Genomic DNA, 22,681 nt, shown 5'->3' with positions numbered 1-22,681 from the left:
CAGAAAAGGATGCTTTTGAAACAAAATCATCAGTACTACCTCTGCGTCCAACTCCATTGGTCCTCCAGTCTCCTGCGTTGAGACGTTTGGGTCGGGCTGTTCTCACCACCAGGTGCTGCATGTCCCTCCAGGTCAGGTTCATACTGCCGAAATGTGGGAAAGAGACCACTTCATCTTCATGTCACTTAACAGTAGAAGGAGTAATTTAGTTCCCGTCATATATTATGAGCTGTCAGACTTGGCTGACCTCTAACTATACAGCAAAAGGAAGGAAGCAGTGGAATGTGAAAAACATTTAGCCGTCTGTAGCCCTTGCTGAAATATAATTCAGAACCTTAAAATGGAGAGGCAGAATGTTTTTCGAATATGAAAAAGACCAAGGATCATTTCAGTTGACCATGACAACTATCCTGTTTCACACTATGGTTTTTAACACAGGTATAAAACACTGGCCTTAAAGTTCAGTGAACGCAGTAAAACAGGAACGCGTCGAGACATCTTTGTAATGACTGTTACTGAGGTGTATGATGCTGTAGAAAGGATACTTAATGTTACATATATAGAATACCAAGAAGTTGAATGAAAAAGCCCAACACAACAGCAGCGTCAGTGTCAGCTATACAGTAGAATGGGGATGTGTTTTTAATAGACACGATTCCCCATTATTTCAGTGACACTTAACAAGTAGTGGCAAGGGTGACTGATGGAGAAATGGAAGAGCAGAAAGATAAAACATCCTTTCGAATGAATCTATCTGACAGGGAGGGCAAATTCATAGATGAGATTATAGTGTGATAAACTGAAACATTGTTACAGATGACAGTCTGTAGTCCCCGCCAGGAGATCAGAGTTTGAAAAATGTCTTTTTGTAAAGCACTGACAAATACAAATCACAGGCATGGCCTTTGAACCCAGCTCCCACAAACATCTTTGATATGATATTACTCATGAAAGGGAAAAAAAGCTGAATGTGATCTTTGCCCCTTTGGTCAGACATACTTTGACATAATTGTATAGAACATAAATTGATTTGAGTTTGAATAAGATCAATGATTTGTAGAAGCCTCAAAACAAAAACGCACCAAGTACTAGTTGAATCTCAAATTCAACTGACAGCGCTCAAATGTACAAATGTAACATTTATTGGAAGAGTGGGGTTCTTCATTGTTAATCGGAATAATTGAATAATGAATGAATTGAATAATGTTTTGTATTTTTTGCCCTGACAAGAAATCTCAAAGTATCACACAGAGATACTTACTTTCTTCACATCTTTACTTAAATAGCCCTGTGGGGTTTTTCAGGGTTTCAAATAAAATGCTGCCAGCGAATTGCTAAAATGGGAATTACAAGCATTATGAAGATAAGCAAACTAAATATGCCAAGATAAGATAAAAGGTAAACCTATCATGGAACACATTAGAATTGCTGAATTTGGAAACCTGGATGAGAAATAAGGTGACACACTTTCTAGTTTGACGTCACAATCAGCTGTAAGATATTCTGATGTCTTTTGGGGATAAAGTCACTAATTTGTCTGGCTAATAAAGTGATTATAAAAAGATCCGTTTGCTGGGTGAACAAGTGGGTTGGGTTTTAGGCGGACTGTGTGCACACAAATGGTCATATTAACCTCTGAGCCTACAGTGATGCATACAAAATAAGGTTAAAGAACATCTGATGGGCCATAAGGCTGGCTCCGTGGTGGCAGAAGGGTGATTCAACTTACTTGGCCTCCAGTGCCAGAGCGATGATTCCAGCAGCTAGTGGTGCTGAAGCCGACGTTCCTGTGTGTGAATCGGTGCACTTTTGCCTAAGGTCTGTTGTCACCTTGGAGACAGACATGGAAAATGAGAGATACATTCAATTTTACACATCGACTATTCCACTTATGTGTGCTGGAAAGTCACAGTGAAAGATGTTGTATGTTAGTCATTGAGGGCCCGGCAACCAAAAGACCCTTTAATGAGCAATTGGTAACAGGAAAGAAAATGGAAGCGTCAGCTTGTTTTTCAGTCTCATGTGTCTAGTAATGGAACCATACAACTAGAAACCCCAATGGCAATGTTTACTTGAGAAAAATGTAGTCTCTGCATTTTTGCAGTTATGGAAATTCAATTCTGACAATCCCCATGCACGTATCGGGACCAAAATATGCCTATAGACAATCTTGTTTTAGTCTGGTGTTTGCAGGCGCGTTCCCGTTGAAGATGATAATTTGTTTTCAATTGTCTTATCTGGGAAAATAAAGGTTAAATGAATAACAAATGTCATTGGCACATCATACATAATTAATCATTCCCGTGCTTCACACAAAGCTGGTTGTTCTGTTTCAAACCGCAAATACATTTAATACATATACTGTACACTACCAGTCAAAAGCTTGGACACAATTTCTCATATTATTGAATATAAAACTGTTTCCAAATCTTTGACTGGTAATGTATTTGGTTTCAGAATTTAAAATATATGACGAACGTGTTTCCACTGGTCACAGTCAGTTCACATATCATTGGTGAAGCGTTATCACAAAGCCACGCACAAACAAAAGTCAGTATGCTATTCAAATCAATAATAGTAGTAACTTATTTGGACAAGGATGTGCAGGATGAAGATATTCACATCTTCTGTTTGTAAAAGGTTCGGCCATTCGGTTTTACAACAGCAGTGGCAGCGTTTTCAAAGGCGTCCACTTGTTTTTACTAACGGAAAACTTGAAAAAAGGGGCAAAAAACCTTGTTGAAGGCTTATGCCATTGTCAAATTATACATTATATGATTTTACCCAAAAATATGAACTTATGTAGCGTAGATGGCTTAAGAAAGTTGAGCAGTAGCTCTTGATCCATAGGATATTTTAACAAGCATGTCACAGACGTCTTAAGACACCCAGGAGCTGTTTCAAATGGCGAATATCTCTCCTATTAAAAAAAAACCCCGATATATATATATATATATATATATATATATATATATATATATATATATATATATATATATATATATATATATATATATATATATATATATATATATATATATATATATAAACTTTTTCCTCACCCCCCGTGGGTGGTATCTTTTTCCCTTCAAGCTCGGGTCCTCTACCAGAGGCCTGGGAGCTTGAGGGTTCTACGCAGTATCTTTGCTGTTCCTAGTACTGCACTTTTCTGGACTGAGATGTCAGATGTTTTTCCTGGGATCTGTTTGAGCCACTCCTCCAGTTTGGGGGTTACTGCCCCTAGTGCTCCAATGACCACAGGTACCACTGAAGTCTTAACTCTCCAGGTCTTCTCCAGCTCTTCTCTGAGCCCTTGATATTTCTCAAGTTTCTCATGTTCCTTTTTCCTAATGTTACCATCATTTGGGATGGCTATGTCAACCACAACGGCTTTCCTCTGCTCTTTGTCCACTACCACAATGTCCGGTTGGTTCGCCATTACCATTCTGTCTGTCTGGATCTGGAAGTCCCAGAGGATCTTGGCTTGGTCATTCTCTACCACCTTTGGAGGTGTTTCCCACTTGGATCTTGGGACTTCCATATATATATATATACACACACACACTATATATAAATCATGCATTCAACTCAAACATATTTTCTATCCATGCATCTATTCTCCATACCGCTTATCCTCATTCGAGTCATGTTTTCTGACCATCTGTCAATATTCACAGCTACATTTCTGTTCATCCTGGGTGTGAAAGATATTACATACTGAGATACAAGAAGGAATGTCAGTTAAAATAAATTGCTAAAGATACTCTTATCGCCATTTTTGAAGAGTAAAAATGTGTTCTCTGGCAAAGAAAAACGCGATGCTACCAATACAAAAGGGAACAAAGGAGGACACCTATACATTTGTTTTGGCCCGCCTGCAGCATGCATCCTTAGAGAGGATTGATAGTTATCTGTTCCTTGTCCCCGAGGCAAGCGTTTTTGACAAGTCGCGCCAAGGAGGCATGTTGCAATTTCTCAGTCATTGTCAGCTCCTATTTTAACAACAGAGAGATTCCCTTATGTGTGTCAATGTTAGACGAGGTTTGATTTTGAATATGTAAGCTTACATTTTGTCTTGAAACACAATACTACATCATTTTGACATTTGGACAGTTTCCTTTCGAGCACAAAAGCCCAGATTTTCCATGAGTGTATACTGTGTATTTGCGTACACCTACTATCTGTTTTTCCCCAGGGTCTCCGGAGCTGAAGGTGGTGGCGAGGGTAGATGAACAAGGCTCGCTGTACCATGGCACATTTCCAGATTGTGTGGTGCTGCTGATGGACAATGTGTAGATGCTGTTGGTGTAGCCGTCACAGTTGCAGTTGTCTTGCTCTCTGCCGCCGTTTCCAGAAGCCCACACAAAAATGGAGCCCAGTCCACCACGTCCCTGAGGTAAAGAAAGAATGAACACATTATTCCAAATGACCGCACAACAGTAATTATGTGAGACATAGAGAGAGACGATTATGCCCCACTGCTCAAATGCCTTGTTAGTTACATGTTGTCTTTAGAAAGTGAGCTGTACAACCATTAGTCTTCTTATCTTTTCATGTGAGGCACCGTGTTAAAACAGAAGATAAAAGGGAAGAAAAGATATCAAACGGAATATTTAGAGGCCAGATGAACGCCAAAGCGATAGGTGCCGATGAGACTGTTTTGCTCCAATTTCCTAAAGCACTAACAGTATATCACCCATTCAATCTGATTAAGTGTTGCACTTTACAAGCAGCCTAACAATCGTGAGGTGATTTATGTGTCATAATAAGAATATGACCGAAGTAACAAATTATATACTCTGTCAGGTTAAAAAAGAAATTTATTTCCACACGCACCAAGAATTTGATCTTGCATCGTTATCTAAAGGTACTTATGACTGGAATGTCTAGCATTTCAAGAGATAAATCTTGGTTGCCTTCATGCACTGGTTACTTTTCATTTTTAGAATACATTTTTGGAATGGCGGTGGCGCACTGGTTAGCACGTCTGCCTCATGGTTCAGAGGTTGTGGGTTAGATTTCACCTCCGGCCCTCCCTGGGTGGAGTTTCCATGTTCTCCCTGTGCCCGTGTGGGTTTTCCCCAAGAACTCCCACATCCCAAAAATAATGCTTGATAGGCCGATTGAGCACCCCAAATTGCCCATGGTGAGAGTGTGTGTGTGTGTGAATGGTTGTTCATTCGTCTTTGTGTACTCTGTGATTGGCTGACAACCAGTTCAGGGTGTCCCCTGCTTACTGCCCAATGATTGCTGAGATAGGCTCCAGCATGCCCGCGACCCCCGGGGGACAAGCGGTACAGATAATGGACGGATGACTGAATGGAATTTTTGAAATGTCCCCACCAAAGGCACACAGAGTGATGCTGCCCTTTCATACATTGATGGTCTGCTTTTTGCAGCTCGTAATAGCTGCAGGTCTATGGACCAGTTCTGTCCTTCTTGGCCATAATGGAATAAAAGGGAACGGGGGAATCTGCTGTCAGCACTCCACAACTTGAAAGTAGCCTTTGTGAAAATGTCTTTTCGTTTGAGCGATGTTTGTTGGTCTTTTGAAGATCATCTTATCTACTCATTTTAACATGATGCAAATTTACACATGTATGATGGCAATTTACCAGAAAATCCGATTTATACCCAGCACTAAAGAAACAAGGGAGCACAGAATTGCTGAATTAGACACACCATTTATATATACTATACAGTTAAAGTAGATTAGAAGTCAAAAGGGTTTGATTTACTAAAGGTCTGTGGAGAAAATGCAGGAACAAACTTGAATGCCCATGCAAACAAATGTGGAAGCTGATCTTCTTCCTAGGTGCAACCAGGATTGTGTCTGCCAAATGACCCATATTGCAATACAGTTCATTTCATGCGTTCTGGAAGGAGTATATTCAAATAGACAAATACTATAGTGGTGAAATGATTGAATGGCTTTAAATACTGTGTCTGAAAGGCAGGAACTAAACCGGCACACGCAGCGGTGCCAGCATAGCACAGGCAAAATGACAACCGGCAGGGAGAACTTTTCTGCTTGGGATATTGTTTTTTTAAATGCCAAAAACAACACCAAAAATGTCATGACATATTGTCTATTCAGCAATGTAATTTCGGAGCTTCTAAATACTGACCTAAAGCCAGTCTTAGTCAGGAGTCCTGCCATATCCTCTGTGACAAAACTCCTTTCAATTTTCATTCTATCTGCTTCTGGGTCATTCAAGTTCTGGTGCTGGCCTCTCTCAGAGCAGTTTTTTGGGTATATGTTTTAAAGGCAATCTTTCGAAATATTGGTGAACACAGGCAATGCACGCACGCATATGATATGTAGATATTCACACACGAGTCCAAACAGACAAGAACATGGCTTTTTTGGTATGATATATGCAGATATTCACACAAAGGTACCACATGCAGTACAGTTTGGGCCTATTCATGTATGCAATTTTGTTGCATTTTCACTGCAAAAATAGCGGAGGGACCAAAAAAAAAACCTGTTTTGTTCACTACCATATTTGGAACCCTCTTCTTGAAGTATTAATTACATGGATGCATTATGCAGGACGGGCAAGTCATTTTTCAAAGGGGCCGTCTGAGAAAATGGTTGTCGAGGGCAACACCATTCTAACCTCAATTGTGTTCAATATGAATGTAATGTCTTGTAAAGCAGTCAATTGTGTTGTTTTAATAAGATAATACTAGCTTAGGTATGGAATATAATTAAATAAGCCTTTGTTAAAATATCGCTTCATAAAACATAGTTACAAACGCTTCACAGACATGTACAATGCAAAATTGAGACAGAAAGATCGGAGGGGACAAAGATGTAGACAAAGATGCAGTAATGACACCAAGAGAAGTTAAACAGAATCAAATAAAACAGAATACAAAAATATGAAGGGAGCTCTATGCAAAGGCTTTACAACATGAATGAGGCATTGCTTCAAATATTTTAAGGATTCATTAGAGCTAACAGATTGTGGGAGATGCCTTCACAGAGCTGAGACTAGGAATGCAAATGTGCGATCAGCTTTGATATGTGGTGTGTGTGTGTGTGTGTGTGTGTGTGTGTGCGTGTGCGTGTGTGTGTGTGTGAAGGATAGATAAAAGGCCAACAAGATATGTGGAAGGGAGAGGTCGTGTAGTGGAATGATGAACTCAGAGATGTAGTAGCTGGGGGGGAGGTCATGTCGATCAAGAGGATCTAGTAGTTTATTCTGAATCTTATTGGAAACCAATGGTGGGAGGCCAAAACAGGGGTTAGTCTAGGCTTCTGTATTTTGGATTAGCTATAGGCGTTTTACAGACTGAGGCATGTGTAGGAGAGTTTCAGTAATGCAAGAAATTGTACAAAACAACCATTTGCTGTGCAAAACAACCCAACAAATTGGTTTTTGCAAAAAAACAAACCAGAGTTGGGTCAATTGACCCAACTTCCTGGGTTGGTCCAATGTTTAACTCAGCAGTCTAAAGGGTGTAAACATTTTTGACACCTTTAGCAGCTATTTTTTTTTTTTTTAAAAGCGATGCGCAGCAATATCAACAGCAACCTTAAAACTGCTGGTTTAAAAATTGGACAGACCCAGGAGGTTGTGTCATTTTGACCCAACTTTAGGTTGTTTTGCTAAATAAATAAATAAATAAATAAATAAATAAATAAATAAACAATTTGCGTTGCTTTGTACAAAATAATGAGATTTTTGGGGCAAAACATTGAGTCAAATTCTTGTTGGTTCAATTTTCAACCCAAATTGGGTTATTTTTAACCCAGCAATTTTAAGGGTGTGATGACATGTAATGTTAAGTTGTCTGACCAACCTTGGTGATTCCCTGCTGGAAAGCCTCCTTGGCCAGCTTAGCAGGGCCGTCCAGAGATTTGCCGTCATCTTCTGGGCCCCAGCTGGCACTGTATATGTGAATGTGCTGGGGGTTGAGACCAAGAGAGTGGGCCTCTACCACGTCTGTCACCTCCCCATCCAACATACGGACTCCTGTTAAATGCACACACAGAGCAGCTTACGTTAGGTCAGCAGTTAAATATGGGAGGCAAGAGAACAGCAGAATAAATTGCAGCCTTTGAATGTTTAAAACTAAGGGGAAAGACAAGCACAGGAAATGTCTCATCAGTGACAACAGGAGCAAAGAAGTGGGAAGAAAAGGAAAATACAGATTTCTTTTAAAGCTTGTACATATGATGAACACCCATCTAAAAAATAGGATAAGAGAGCCTGCAACGGAATGGTGTGTCCAGAGGGTAGAACCAAAATGATATATTTAATCACACCACTGCCTGGGCGTTTGATGTGAGCAGCCTCAGATCAGTCCCATGGACATTAATGGCAGTAGAGAGGTGTGAAATGAACCACCTTCAAATGAAGTCTATTACTGGGACTACACCCGCGGACCTGAGACAAGACAGACATCCACATTAAGACTTCAATAATCGATTCAGGACAACCCGCTGAGTCTCTCCGGCAGGGCTGCACACAGATTAAGTCGGATCGCTGTAGGAGGAGATTTGGCTTACAAAGGTTTGAATGCCAAATCGAAAATAGTGACACAAAGAAAAGATGTTTACTCGGTCATCATTATGTACACACTGTGTTGCAGCAGTAGACATAATCACTGTTGTTGCAGTTCTCTTTTACTTCCTACAGCTCAGCGACACTGCTGGTGTGAGTACTCAGAAGCGTGACCAAGTCGGAAGTAGTGTGCTACCGCAAATGAATGAGTGTGCGTGGAAGAGAGATGCATGAGCAAATGTTAATTGAGCCAACAAATGTCAGCTGGAGTGTTTAAATGCTTATCACTTTATCATCACTCAGCAAGGATACAACCAATAAAGCGTCGTTCTTTGTACTCGTGAACATACAGAACAACACAACACAGCCGCTCTTTAGCAAGCTCTAAGGACGTGAACAAATTCACAGAGGATTAATTATTGAAAAGCACGGCCAATATGTTGCTCAGTCGAGAGACAAATGTTAATGAAGACAAAGAAGGAGAGTTATGAGGAACATCTGGAATGGGGCTAATTCAAGTTCCTCAGGGCCTGCATGCACCATCAGGCTGGCTTCTATCATCATGCAATTTAACAGATCATCTGATGCCAAAACCTACAACATTTTTCCTCCAGTTCATTGCGAGACTTTATCAGAAGCATCTAAAAAAAAATGAATAAACCATTTTGGATACAATTCCAAAGTCAAGCACCAGAAAAGTGAAATTGGAGCTCAACCAAAATGTTCTGGAAAAATACGCTTCCAAGGTCAAATGATCAGAATTTTTATATAATGTATTTTTTACAACTACTCTGTACAATACTCATCTTTTCGTGCATCCATTTTTTTACTGCTTGTCCTGTTCTGTTGAACAGACCTTAGCTGGAGGCAGGCTACAATCTGAATTGGTTTCCAGACAATTGCAAGGGAGACTGACAACCACTCATGTTCATACCTTTGGGAAATTTAGCATCTTGTATTTACCCAACTTGCATGTTTTTGGAATGTGGGTACATGATGGTGAAAGCATTTTTATCTAGTGCATTTCACAACAGCTGCAAGTGTAAGAAAGCCCTTTACATATAAAGGTATAAAGGTACAACAACAAAGACAGTGAAAACAGTACATCATACCACAGTAGCATAGTGGGCATAGTAAGCGTCGTAAGTGTAATAATAAATAATAAATACAATAAATAAAAAATGAAATAAAGTAATAAGTATATGAGTAAATAAGTCAAATAAAATGCACAATGTAAATTACAAACTGTACTTGGATAAATGTTTAGAAACAAACAGTTTAGTTAAATAGAAAGCCATCACACTTTAAAGTAAAACAACTCTTGTATTCTATCTATCTATCTATCTATCTATCTATCTATCTATCTATCTATCTATCTATCTATCTATCTATCTATCTATCTATCTATCTATCTATCTATCTATCTATCTATCTATCTATCTATCTATCTATCTATCTATCTATCTATCTATCTATCTATCTATCTATCTATCTATCTATCTATCTATCTATCTATCTATCTATCCCTAATATATCTAGTCCCTAATTAAAAGTATAGAGCATATGTAATACAATAAGACGCAATAAGAATATCGTAAGTCCACGCACCATCACAGTATAATCAGTCTGATAATTCTTGTGTTTATTATCATATTTTTTATTCAGACTTTGTGTGAGCACATTTAAAAGAAAACAAGATAAATAAAAAATATCTATATATCCTCATTAATACGGTGCACTCACCTCCAATCTTAGCATTATAGGCCACACCCACGCCACACACGCCATTGTTAGCTGCAGCTGCCACCTCTCCTGCACATCGAGTTCCATGTCTTTGAAGAAAGCAGAAATGAAGGTCTATGAAAGACAATTCATCTAGCCATCTATTATCTGACACCAACATAATATTTACAATTGAGTGCTGAACACTTAAAGTCTGTTAGCCCTGAATTGAGATCATTTGCAGGTTACCAGCATAGTTAGTGCCCCCATAATGTTATTTATCAATAAGAAAACTAGGTGTTGCAGTTCCCTCTTTGCAGAGAGATGATATATACTTCAGGGCCAACTGCCTCAGTGCGTGTATGAGTTGCGGACTCTACTGTATTTTCTTTGCTCGCAACCACGTTGCTTGCTGTGCCATGGGCTTTTGTGCTGCAGGTGACAGGGCTGCACACCAACATTTCCACTGTTCTCTATTGATTTGCAGACTTAAGTCGTGTGCAGCATAAAATTAGATCCCAAATACACATAATACATCTTAGTCCTCAGAGATGCTGATTAATAAATGTATTTATAATACATAAAAATAATTAAACATATAAATAATTTATAAATGTATAATGTTTTAATATGTGATAGAGAAGGCTTGCTGTCTCTGGGACGGACTATATGAACAGTATCAAAACGAAGCTAATTACATCCACAGTGCTGCTATGGCAGAGCAAAGAACAAAACAAAACTCTTTTTGATCCAAAGTCACTTCACAGGGTCAGAGCAAAGCAACGCCTGATTAAGCTCTGGAACACAGTGATGTATCACCATCATGTTATTCCCACTCCATCACATTTCCAACTCACCCAGGGCCTGATTTACTCGATGTTTGCGCAGGAAGAATTGAACTTTTCTGCTTTTGAAAAAAATAAAAAATAAATAAAATGCCAGAAACAAAAATGATCACATATTGCTTATTCAGCAATTCAATTTTGGAGATTCTGATCATCCTAAGGGCTTTTTTTGAAGGCAGTCACAGTCGAGTCATGCCATATCATATACAATAAAAATCCTTTTAACTTCAGACTTTTTCATTTCTGGGTCATTTCAATGCACTGAGAAAACTGGTACTGGCCTGTCCTAGAACCATTTTCTGGGTGAGTTGTCCCAAGTTTTAAATGAAATGTTACACAAGTCTGTTCAAGTTAAATCAATCAAACCATAGCTTGTATAATGTTGCTAGCATCCCTCAATAAATCAGATCAGAAACATTTCCTTTTGTTTGCCTCTTCCCCTTACTTCCAATTCCATTATTTTAAACTTCATTTTGCTCTCCCAAATTTTCTATGATGACACCCATCAGAATTACCTAAAGCATAAAACCCTCTTTTAAATACTACTCACTTTTACACTTGTAAACTTCCCAGGCACTCAGTGCATCTATAAATAAATAAATAAATAAATAAATAAATATATATATATATATATATATATATATATATATATATATATATATATATATATAGAAAATATATTGGAGGATGTTAAACATAACTTGTGCGTTTAATTAAATGCTGCAATTACTGTCTGGAGTTTTTATTTCCAGTTGACTGCTCTTATAATATATTAATGAAAAGCAGTTAATGGTGACTTGACGCTTCCTTCATTAACTACATACTGGACGTAATCAAGGGGCAAATTGAGACTCATTATGCAGGTAACAGCATGAGCAAAGAGAAAGTTTCCTCTTCAGACACCATAGTGGGACATTAAGCAGTAAAAACAGTTCATTTTAGTTCAACTTTTTTTATAGGACTAATTTAGTTGATGCATTTTTGTTACTCAGATTATCTCTCACAGTAGTGATCTAAAAACTTGAAGCTAAAACTTTAAATGGAAATACAGTCCACAACACAAAATCAAGAATCCAATCAAGGAAAAACTGGCCAGTATGGGTGTTTGTCCTTGACTTAGATATCTGACGGTGTTTTTCTTTTATTTTAATGTTTGGATTGACTTTTTTGACTTATGCATGATGTTAAGACAAGAAAAAGGAAATATGACGGGAGTAAAACAGAACAGGAAGGTCAGGTTTGCTTTACATTTTAGATGTCCATTAAATAATAATTTCCTTAACAGTCGGGCAACTGAACTGCAATGTTACCTAAAACATCAACTGTACAGTGCGTTTAAAGTTTCTGATGGTGCAAGTTTGACCCCTCAATAGAATGATAGTAATTTATTATCATTTTTTATGATTTCTTATGCCAACTAGTATACAACACTTAGACTGTATTTTGTTAATTTTTCTACTTCTACTTGTTGAATGTTACCAGAGTACACAATTCAATGACTAAAGTGCTTATTTAAAAAAAAAAAATCCAACTACAGTGTATCATCCAATGTAAATGTTATATCACCCAACCATGAATTTCAGTGAAGATGGAACGTTCTGTAGAATGTAAATTAAAAAATAAAATAAACAAATTTGCAAATCTGTTTCAACTTGTTTTGGAATAATTAAAGACCACATTTTTTTTTTTTTTGCAAATAGTATTTTGAATTTGATGCTGCATCACGTTGCAAACAAAAAAATCAATTGAACCTATCAACTTTTCAGCAAACAATGGCTTGTTTTTCTTGCAAGCCATTATATTCAAATCTGTTTCTTCAAATGTTTTATACCGAGAACAGATTAGTTCCAGTGGGTGAAGCTGAAATGATACCATTTACTGTGTAACGAGAGCATTCAAATGCTGGTGGAGCAGCACAGCCACAAGTATACCCTTGCTTGTGTTGGGTTTTGACTGTGAGTAGGAAGCGAGAAAGCATGACCAAATGTGCCTCTCAGCATGGCCATGCTTAGCTTAATTGTAGGGATGTGTCTCTTGGCATCACTTTTGATTTCAATCTGTTTCTATGGGGTCTAGTCAATGGTGCAACACAATAGTTTTTGCTGTTTTTTGCTCAGTTGCAGTGTAAGACAGCTCTGTCCAAAAGAATAGATTGGAGATAAGGATATGGTGAGAAACAGTTCCAACCACAAAGTTGCATTCTCCAGCATGCCAAATGATTTTTTTTGTTTCAATTCAGGGCTTCATTGTTTTAGGTTTGATCAAACCAGACACATAAATTAATTGCTATTTCTAATGCGCGCTCTGCCTCTCAATATCAACATCACACTGAAATTACAGACAATGGAAAAAAAAAAAAACCCGAGCATTGTTACGATCGAGAGCCTTGCCGTGATCAGCGAGGACTAACAAGAACCCAGCCTTCAGTGTATCCTGTCTCCATTCCACTAATATCTGTCAAAACTGCCAACTCATGAAGCACAGAGCCTGACATGATAATTATAAACAAGGGAAACAACCTTTGTGTCAGCGATTTAATCAAAGTGGCAGCCTGAAAACCCTCCTTACTCCCTCTTGCCTATGAATTATCTCATAAAATTTGATTGCAAGGGAGATGTTGAAATTACTCACATGCTGTACTATATGTTCAGTGTTACTCTAAATCACTGCAGACTTTATTTATTTTATTTATCTCATTGGTAACACATAGTGAGTGCACTTTAACTGACTCTGTAATAGAGTACTATGTGAGTGAAAGTGTCTGATTTTAAAAGGGTGCATGTGCATCTTTTCAATGGTGATGGTTTGGCTCCAAATTGGAACTGAATCAGAGGCGGTGAGTAATCTGCAGTGGTGCTTTGTTCTGTCACAGGATATTATTAATGTACTTTTAAATGAACAACATTTTGTGGACATGAAACAAGATTTCTTATCACAATTACAGTCACAAAAGAATAAAAACCTCACACCATATTTAAAAGATAAAAACTTAACAAAGTGGCATGTACTATGCCTGAAAGACAAAATACACAGCAGCAAAGAAAGCTGCAGTCTTTGAAGAAAACAGACAGATTTAGAACAAGATTTGAAAAGACACGTAGCCTTTCATGTACGCCATGGGGTTTGGACTACGGCCCACTTGTTGCCATGGGCACACCCACACACGTTGAAAAGTGTTGAAAAATTAACACACATTTTTCTAAAATCCTATTTGTTTATTTTTTATTATTCTAGTATTTATTTTTGTGTTATGAAATTGTGTGTTCTTCATCAAAAGAAACATTTAGAAAATAAAAAAAAATTGTGTAATTTTGCTTGATTGATGATAATCTAATCTGTGACAGACAAGCAAGCTGCAAAGTACTCTGTTTTGCCAAAAGTGTTCACTCAACTGCCTGGACACACAAATGACCTTAAGTGACATCCCATCTTAATCCAAAGGGTTTGTATTGAACCGTTCATTGTGATGTTGGTCCACCTTTTGCAGCTATAACAGCTTCAACTCTCCTGGGAGGGCTATCTAAAAGGTTTACCAGTGCATTTTGTCCATTCTCCCAGAATTGCATTTATGAGATCAGGCACCGATGTCAGGCAAGAAGACCCGCTCTAATTCATACTGAACACGCCGAAGCATTCGTCACACCACCAGATTCCACTCTCGTAACTTTCCACTTTCGACATGACATTGCACCAATACATAAAGCAGGGTCTGGTGGGGGCCTGCACAGAATCTCGACCTCCACCTAGTGAATCACACTAGGACTGAGGCATCGCAAAACTACATTACAAGAAAGAGTGATATTGAGATTTAGGCTTTATTCCTTGCTGGAACTTTATGCTCAACATTGAAGCATGGTAAATATTTATGAATGTAATCAAAGGCTTGAGGGGCAACCTAAGGCAGGCGAAAAGTTTCGAACAAATCAGCGCCAAAATGGCTGTGAGGCATTTGTGTGGAAGCCAAGGAAATTGGAATTTTCTAGACTTGAGGCAGCACCTTCAAACTTGATTGTAGTGAAGTGCATATATATTATCAAGCTAAATCGCGCTATTTCTTAGCCTTTTTGAATGCACTTGTTTGCTTTCCTCATTTAGGGGTAGTTAAAAGCAATACCTTGCCAAATTGATGAATTCTGCATACCTTACCTGTTCTCATTACGCTGAGTGTATCTTGGTTGTGGGTCAGCATCTCCATCATTGACATCATAACTGGCCTCCGGATCCTAAAAGACCAGGAACCAAGGTTATATCTCTCAGCATGTTTCAAGGAGGTTCTTAATAATGCAAAGTCTTAATAAGTTCACTAACATAATTGTTGATGAGATCTGGGTGGTCTTTTTCAATGCCGTCATCCAGGATAGTCACCACAATACCTTTTCCAGTGTAGCCCTGAGCCCAAGCTACTTTGGTATTTAAGTCTTGATGAGTCAGAGTGGACTGAAGACATATGAATATTAGACAGGTCAACATCATGTGAGACACGGGAATCTTCTCAACAAGCCGTACCCCTCTGGTAAACTAAAATCCGGTTTAGATTTTTGATTGTCGATTTACATGTATTCCCAGTGGTGTTAAAAAGTATTTCATGATTCATGATTTCACAATGGAGCAAGTAAATTACCTTTTCACGCAGGGTAGCTATGAATAGTTTACCTTTAATAAATCAAATCATTTAAAAACTGCATTTATGTTTACTTAGGTTATAATAATAATAATAATAATAATAATAATAATAATAATAATAATAATAATAATAGAAATAATAGAATTCAGAATAATAGTGTAGAATAATAGTGTAGAAAAACAAATCTGAAGACAAAGTAGAGATCATTACACACCAGGTACCACTGCTTGGAAAAATCAGGGTCGGTTGGTTCCTCAAAGACTTCCCTCCTCTTCCTCCTTTTCACCACTTGCTGCTCTGCCCATAGAACCTGAGGTGTGCAAACATACACAAGCACAGACACCCATTATTTTGGCATTGTTGGACTTTAATGTCATAGGATATTGCAAAAGCCACCAAACTTTAGCTCTAGTTGTGTGCAAAGAGCCGAGCTACAAGTAACAAGAGACAGATTTCGCACACTGTCGGTGAGCATGTTTCGTGTGACTTAATAAGATTGCAATCTTTTATTACAATCCAAGTAGCAGGTGTTTGACTTTTTTCTACCCCAAGTCTAAGCAGGGGTTTCAAACTTAAAGCCCGGGGGCCATTTGCAGCCTGCTGGATGATATTTTGCGGCCCCCTACTTGATATCTATTATTTTGTGGAATACTTGATGCGAACGAGTTGAGTTTGAGACCACTGACCTAACCAAATGCTTGGAAAGTAGGCAAAAGGTGTAAAAAGGGCTCCAAAGACATACTGTGGATATGGAAGCCAAGTGATAAATGTTGAACTCTTTCATACAGACTACATTTGCAATCCCTTCTGTCTTCTAAGTATAAGTAGTGCTTCAGACAAGCAGCAAGTTCTCCTGGGAAAACCGAGCTGCTTGTATAAGGCAAAATTGTAGGCGAGGAGGACAGGAGATGTGCTTAGTTGTTCTTATGATAATTATCTTGCACTCAAAAGTCCAGACAGCTTGGATTGCATTTTTAAAAGAGTTTTGCGCTTTAGGTTGAACCATTTTGATGGTTTTGAAGAGCACTGTGAAAGCAAAATGAAGATAGTAGGGATGGGATGCAAAGTGTTAGTGGTAGAGGCAAAAAGCATATTACTGTGTTTCAGAAAAGAAAACGATCAAGCTGATAATTTTGGGGATGACAGCAACCAAGTGTGTGACAATTGGTTGTACAGGTACTTGTAAATGTTATAAATCCAGATGTTAGATTTTGAAAGGGCAAATGAATTTTCTTCACAAAGTTTCTTCTCTCTACTGACTTTCTTTGTGTCGTGGTAATATTCTTTCATTTAATTCTTTAATTCATTGATTTCTTGTTTCATGGTAACCTTGTCCTACACAATGAGCTGCCGAGATGGAAATGCTTTCAATACATCAGCGGTGGTGGTTCAATCATACAGTAGTGGTGATGCAACTCAAACTTGGCTTAAAGTACGAGGGCATCAATGTTATTTCAGTGACAAATCAATATTTAATTTCCTTATTTACGCGCAACGGACATCTTGGCACCAGCTACCACAGGGCACATTGTAAAGTTGTGTTGGCAAAAAAAGGCGCACATGTTCTGTCTTTTAATATTTTTGTCAGATGGAATTTTATTGAAAATATTTGATTGACACCAGCTGCTTGCTGTGGCTGGTATAAAAATTAATTCAAGCATTCGTAAGTACATCTTGGGTCTTTTTTTGTTTTTGTTGTAGAACCTCAAAGTTAAAAAGCAAAACTAAAGGTTTTGGTGATCTCTTTGGAGGGAGCCATAGCTACCATCGACTGGCAGCCCGAGTTTTTACTGAACTACTACTTTACTAAAGTGTTTAAATAATTTAAAATGGCAAAATTGGCAAACAAGGAAATACTGGTTGTCACCATGTTTGATGATGCAGATCCAATATGGCATCAAGTCGATAACGTAACAAGCACTGTCCAAATTCTGCAGGTTTTGTTCACTTGCAGCGTGCGCACGCAAACATTTTATGTATTTCCCCTAGGTGTTCACTTTACTCAAGACTGTAGGGTGTAGTGCGAGTATTTGGACAGGGCCATTGGCCCTTGAGCACATTTACTTTTGCAAACATTGCGTTGTGAGTGACATTTCTTTCTGCTGTACATGCGGGTCACTTTGGAGATGCATATGTTCATACATCAGACGAAGTGAGGTCACATCTAGTTTGGAATGTGAACGCTAACACACACATCCAAAAATCGGATTCCAACCAAAAATCCAAATTAAGCCTTAAGACCGGTGTAAGAGGCCAACAGCGAGTAAACAAAGACATTGGTACACAGCCTAGCTGGGCTTTATTGGCTGACTTGCTTAAAATGCTCTGTAAGAAAAAAATCCATGACAGTGGCTGCCTGGCAACACAGTGAATGCCCGGCAGCACGGCACTATGTTCATACCATTTTAATCAAAGAAAGGGTAAAAAATGATTGCTTTTTTTTTTTTTTAACCCAATCAAATTAGTGGTGGAACATGGTTTTCTAAAAAAAAAAAATTATATAACAAAAATTGTTAGCAAAAAATCCATATGCTGAGCTTGTTAGTGATAAATGGACTATCGTGAGAACATGGATTTTTTAACTTAATATACATGTATTTAGAAAGTGGAAGAAGGCCAGAGTACCAGGAGAAAAAAAACAATGCAAGCTCCACACAGAAAGGCTTCACACATTCAAATTCAGAACATTTGACCGTCAGCATAATGTAAAATGTCAAGAGTAAAAATACATGTTATGCTAACTTCTTCTCTATCATTGATGAGCTTTTGCATTTTCTAGGCCTCGGAGCCAGTGTGTTCTCACCGCTGTCAATCATTACCACTAATTAAGTTTTCAGGGTCGTTCGATATGAGCACGGATGCCACAACAAGGTTTCTTAGAGCGTTGCAGTTACAAGCAAAATTCATCTAAGTCAGCTGCATTTACACCGAAGCCCGGATTGTTGTTGCTGAGTCAGGAGACAGAGACATTGTCCGAGAGTATGGCTTTTCAGCTCGTGCTCAATCTTAAAGTAATTACATTTTTTTACAGCCTTGGCTGTTTGATGGTTTTAGATGAAAAACAAATCAAACATACTGTAAGTTGCATGGTTGTCTTTAGTCAAACGTACCACCCAAGTCTTGAAATAGAAGTGAATCTAGTCGAGGCATTCATCAAACATCCTCAATGATTTTAGTGCTAGCTTTCATACAACTGAAATGCAGAATATTCTGGAAATAACTATAACTTTCCCTTGTTGTGGCTAATGCTACATTTAATTTTGGTGAAGATTTCCCATGTAAAAATGTTACACTAAGACCATTTGGATTACAATCATATGAAAAATTCCTTTCAAAATGAGGAGAGGATTAGTGGGACTTGCCAAAACAGATTAAAATGAGCTGTCCTTCACATCAACATCAGTTTCTTCTAATGATTCACATGTTAATTGATTTTAGGCCTCAGTAATTAGCTGTGATTGAATGAAAAAGTCTTACTTGTGCATCTTGTTGCAGTCTGATGTGCAGCCCTGTGTGTCTAGAAAAAGCTCGCTTCTCCACAGCGTGATGTCTGAAGTGATAATAATCTCCAAAAACCTACAGAAATACAGAAATGTCAACAGTAAATATGTTTACAGTTTGTTTAAAGGTTGTTAACTGGTAACTGTGTTGTGATAGAAAGTAGGCAAAATATGTCTGCTAAAGAAGAACAGAGCATTTAGCGTTCATCAGCGAGTATCGTAGCAAAGAAGTAACATATTCGTCCATGACCCGGATGACTGGCGAAATGAAAATTTTTCTTTTATCTCAGTTTATATATACGTATAAGTTTATAACATTACATTACATTTTGTCACTTGCACTGATGTATGCCTAAGTACAAATGTTTGGTGGTGGTCGGACTGGCAGCCAAGCAACATCCATCCATCCATCCATCCATCCATCCATCCATCCATCCATCCATCCATCCATCCATCCATCCATCCATCCATCCATCCATCCATCCATCCATCCATCCATCCATCCATCCATCCATCCATCCATCCATCCATCCATCCATACATACATCCATACATCCATACATACATGAAAAAAAATTGTGTGCATTAATGCACAAAAATTTAACAACAACAAAGGAAAAGTAAAGAAAAGTCTTCATTGCGGAAATATTGCAATATATACTGAGGTGCCACTGGGGAGTGACTCACCTTCCCTGCCTCGTGAAGCAGAAAAGGAGAAGCAGAAAGGCAAAGAAGAAGGGAGGGAAGAGTGCAGTGAGATGCAAGATTTGACAAGCACACCAAGAAGAATAGCTGTGTTTGAAGAGAAAGAAGAGAGAGAGAAGACAACAGGATGGAAGCCCTCTTGGGGCTGCCGGCTGACTGACCAGACTGGAGGCATGAAGCCTCGTCTGGAAGGATTTAGAAAGTTGCCAGCTGTCCAGTTTGATTTGAATTTAAAAATTACGACGGGACAACAAATCCAATGAGAGTAAATCACCCTTATTACTTTGCAATGTAACAAGTCATAATTTTCTTTCGAAGTGCATACAAATCTACATGGCAGCCCCATTGAATTGCACCATTTCCAAAGAGAAAGCTGTGGGAAAAAGCTCGAATGATGCAAACTAAAATGCCAAAATAAAATACACATTGCTGATTCAAACAATTGTAATGAATTTAAATCCAGCAACTTGTCACCAATGGTGTCTATCAAAATACACTCCGTTTTAATGTGTAAATGAAACATTTACACCAAACAAATTTGAATGACAACAGCTGCATGACTATGTGATGAGGTTTAGTGTGTTCATGCAACAATTGTAAATGGAGATGATAGATTCAAACCACTCCTTGTCAAATGTACCTTTATATTATACGCAACACCACCAGCACAACATACTGTAGGCTGCATATACATATATAGAGCAAACTGAGCTTTATCTTTCACAGTACTCTATCAATGTTTGCCTAAAGCTATCATTACAAACACTTTGACAGTTTTGAAAAACTCTCTTTTTACTACAAAGTCCAAGGCTGAAATAAAAGCCCTCACGAGTTGGTTAAAAATTTACATGGGCTACCTCCTTGAATCTTAAAATAATGAAAAAAGACATAAAAGGAAAGCACCTAATGAATAATGCAAGACATAGGTGTGACCCATGAAATTAATGGGATCAACATCACCGTTAATCGCGACAAGGCAGCAGACTGACTTGTGCTGCACTAAGGCGGTGCTTCTGTGGAACAAACTTGTTTCTAATACTTGTAGTGCCAAGGTATTTATAGATTAAACCAAGACTCTATGGTTCCTAATAAATAATGAGTTTGCATTAGATGCTAACTGCACTCTAAACTACTCACTGAACAGTTTCGGAAGTTCATATTTTTCAAGTTCAGGGTTCTCACTTAAATTATTTTGCTCTCTTTCCACCCTGTCTACACCTTCATGCCTCAAGGTATAGTACAAACAAATGTGTTTTGAATCCTTAGTAAATAGATCCCCAGCTAAACTGTTTCTATGTCCAGAAAAGCCCATAAGTCCCACCAGAATCCACCAGCAATAAACTTTGAAGGCTCATTGGATTTTTTCTATTTAAACATTTTCATGGACAATTTCATTAAGCGGTAGGGATTGAACAACCAGTTCTTTTTCTATACTCAAGACGACTATAATGTGATGGCTAAAGAACAATCGAACAAGCTATAACCATCATTGCGCAGTGGTCAAGTCGATGCTTTTCCTAGTCAACTAGTCGTTGCAAATCGTGTAAGGATAACTGGAGAAATAACGTGCTAATTGAAAATGCGCTGCATCAAAATGTTAAATAGTGCATTAATAATAATGAATACAGTGGACAAGCATGTACAACATTTGAGGATTTATATGCTCTTTACAGTCATCCCCAAAAAATACAATGTACAAAACAGGCAAATGCACTATTGTGCAGTAGTCGAGGATGAAGAAAAAAGTAATAGAAGAGGCCGATGACTATCGATATAAAACTCGAACTCATAAAGCATGGCGAGGGCGTGCATATCAATGAGCTTGCAAGGTAGTATCGCCAGAACAAGAGCACGATTGATTGATTGATTGATTGATTGATTGATTGATTGATTGATTATTTATTTTGGGTGTAAAAGTAAGAAGACAAAGAAAAACAACTAAATATAAATAAAATAGCATTTTAGCTAAAATAGGAGTGGGAAGAAGACATGTTTAGTGTATACTCCCAGAAGGCTGGAATCTATCAGACCGGCAGCAGAGAGCTCCTCCATGCACTTTGCGCCTCTTCATTTTGAATTTATGCGTTGGGTGTTTATCCCGCTGAATAAATAGCAGTGACTGTTGCTGGGGTCCTGCCCCCTTTTCTTTTACTTCACTTAAGTGGCAGTGTATCTGAAACTAACCCTAACCCAAAGTCCTATAAATCTACACATGAAAATCCAGCAAGATGGGTGGATGGATGGATGGATGGATGGATGGATGGATGGATGGATGGATGGATGGAAGGAAGGAAGGAAGGAAGGAAGGAAGGAAGGAAGGAAGGAAGGAAGGATGGATTGACAGACTGATGGACAGATGGTGTAAAGTCAGGGTCAACTTTATGAGACAAGTGACATCATTAGCTGACTACTATAAAAGAAGCACCCAACCTTGACAGATGATGCAAAGCTCCAACTGTTGTTTCACAGAGATGGAAATATTAGACACAATTATCGAACTGTCACCATCTCAATGGGCTTTTATTTGCTGCCATTTGTTATAGGGCATTTACACAAAACACACACACAGTATGTAAAGTAAAAGAAAAAATATGACAGATTTGGATGGCCACACACACACACACGCACGCACACGCACACACACAGACACACACAGACACGCACGCACCCACACACACACAAACACACCATTTGCGATCGACCCAGTTGCTATCTTTAGACAAATTACAGCTGAAAGGCCTGGTTTGTACTTGGGGGAAGAAGCTCATT

General features: G+C 38.3%; 1 protein-coding gene across 1 annotated transcript in view; it reads right to left on the bottom strand.

Annotated features, from left to right (window-relative positions):
- Positions 1-22,681, bottom strand: part of furinb (furin (paired basic amino acid cleaving enzyme) b) — a 42,533-nt gene that overhangs the window by 6,624 nt on the left and 13,228 nt on the right. The window contains exons 3-11 of the mRNA XM_088378478.1: positions 19,185-19,283; positions 15,922-16,017; positions 15,392-15,520; positions 15,230-15,306; positions 10,260-10,348; positions 7,813-7,985; positions 4,179-4,391; positions 1,730-1,830; positions 40-143 (exon numbers count right to left, since the gene is read on the bottom strand). Of these exons, the coding sequence (XP_088234604.1) occupies positions 40-143; positions 1,730-1,830; positions 4,179-4,391; positions 7,813-7,985; positions 10,260-10,348; positions 15,230-15,306; positions 15,392-15,520; positions 15,922-16,017; positions 19,185-19,283 (1,081 nt within the window). The remainder of the gene's footprint in view (positions 1-39; positions 144-1,729; positions 1,831-4,178; positions 4,392-7,812; positions 7,986-10,259; positions 10,349-15,229; positions 15,307-15,391; positions 15,521-15,921; positions 16,018-19,184; positions 19,284-22,681) is intronic.

This window comes from Syngnathus floridae, chromosome 6 (genome assembly GCF_059516105.1).
Source record: "Syngnathus floridae isolate MCC-2025c chromosome 6, RoL_Sflo_1.0, whole genome shotgun sequence".
NCBI classification, from domain to species: Eukaryota; Metazoa; Chordata; class Actinopteri; order Syngnathiformes; family Syngnathidae; genus Syngnathus; species Syngnathus floridae.
Note: the sequence above shows the minus strand (reverse complement) of the source record. Positions and strands in the feature narration are given on the sequence as shown.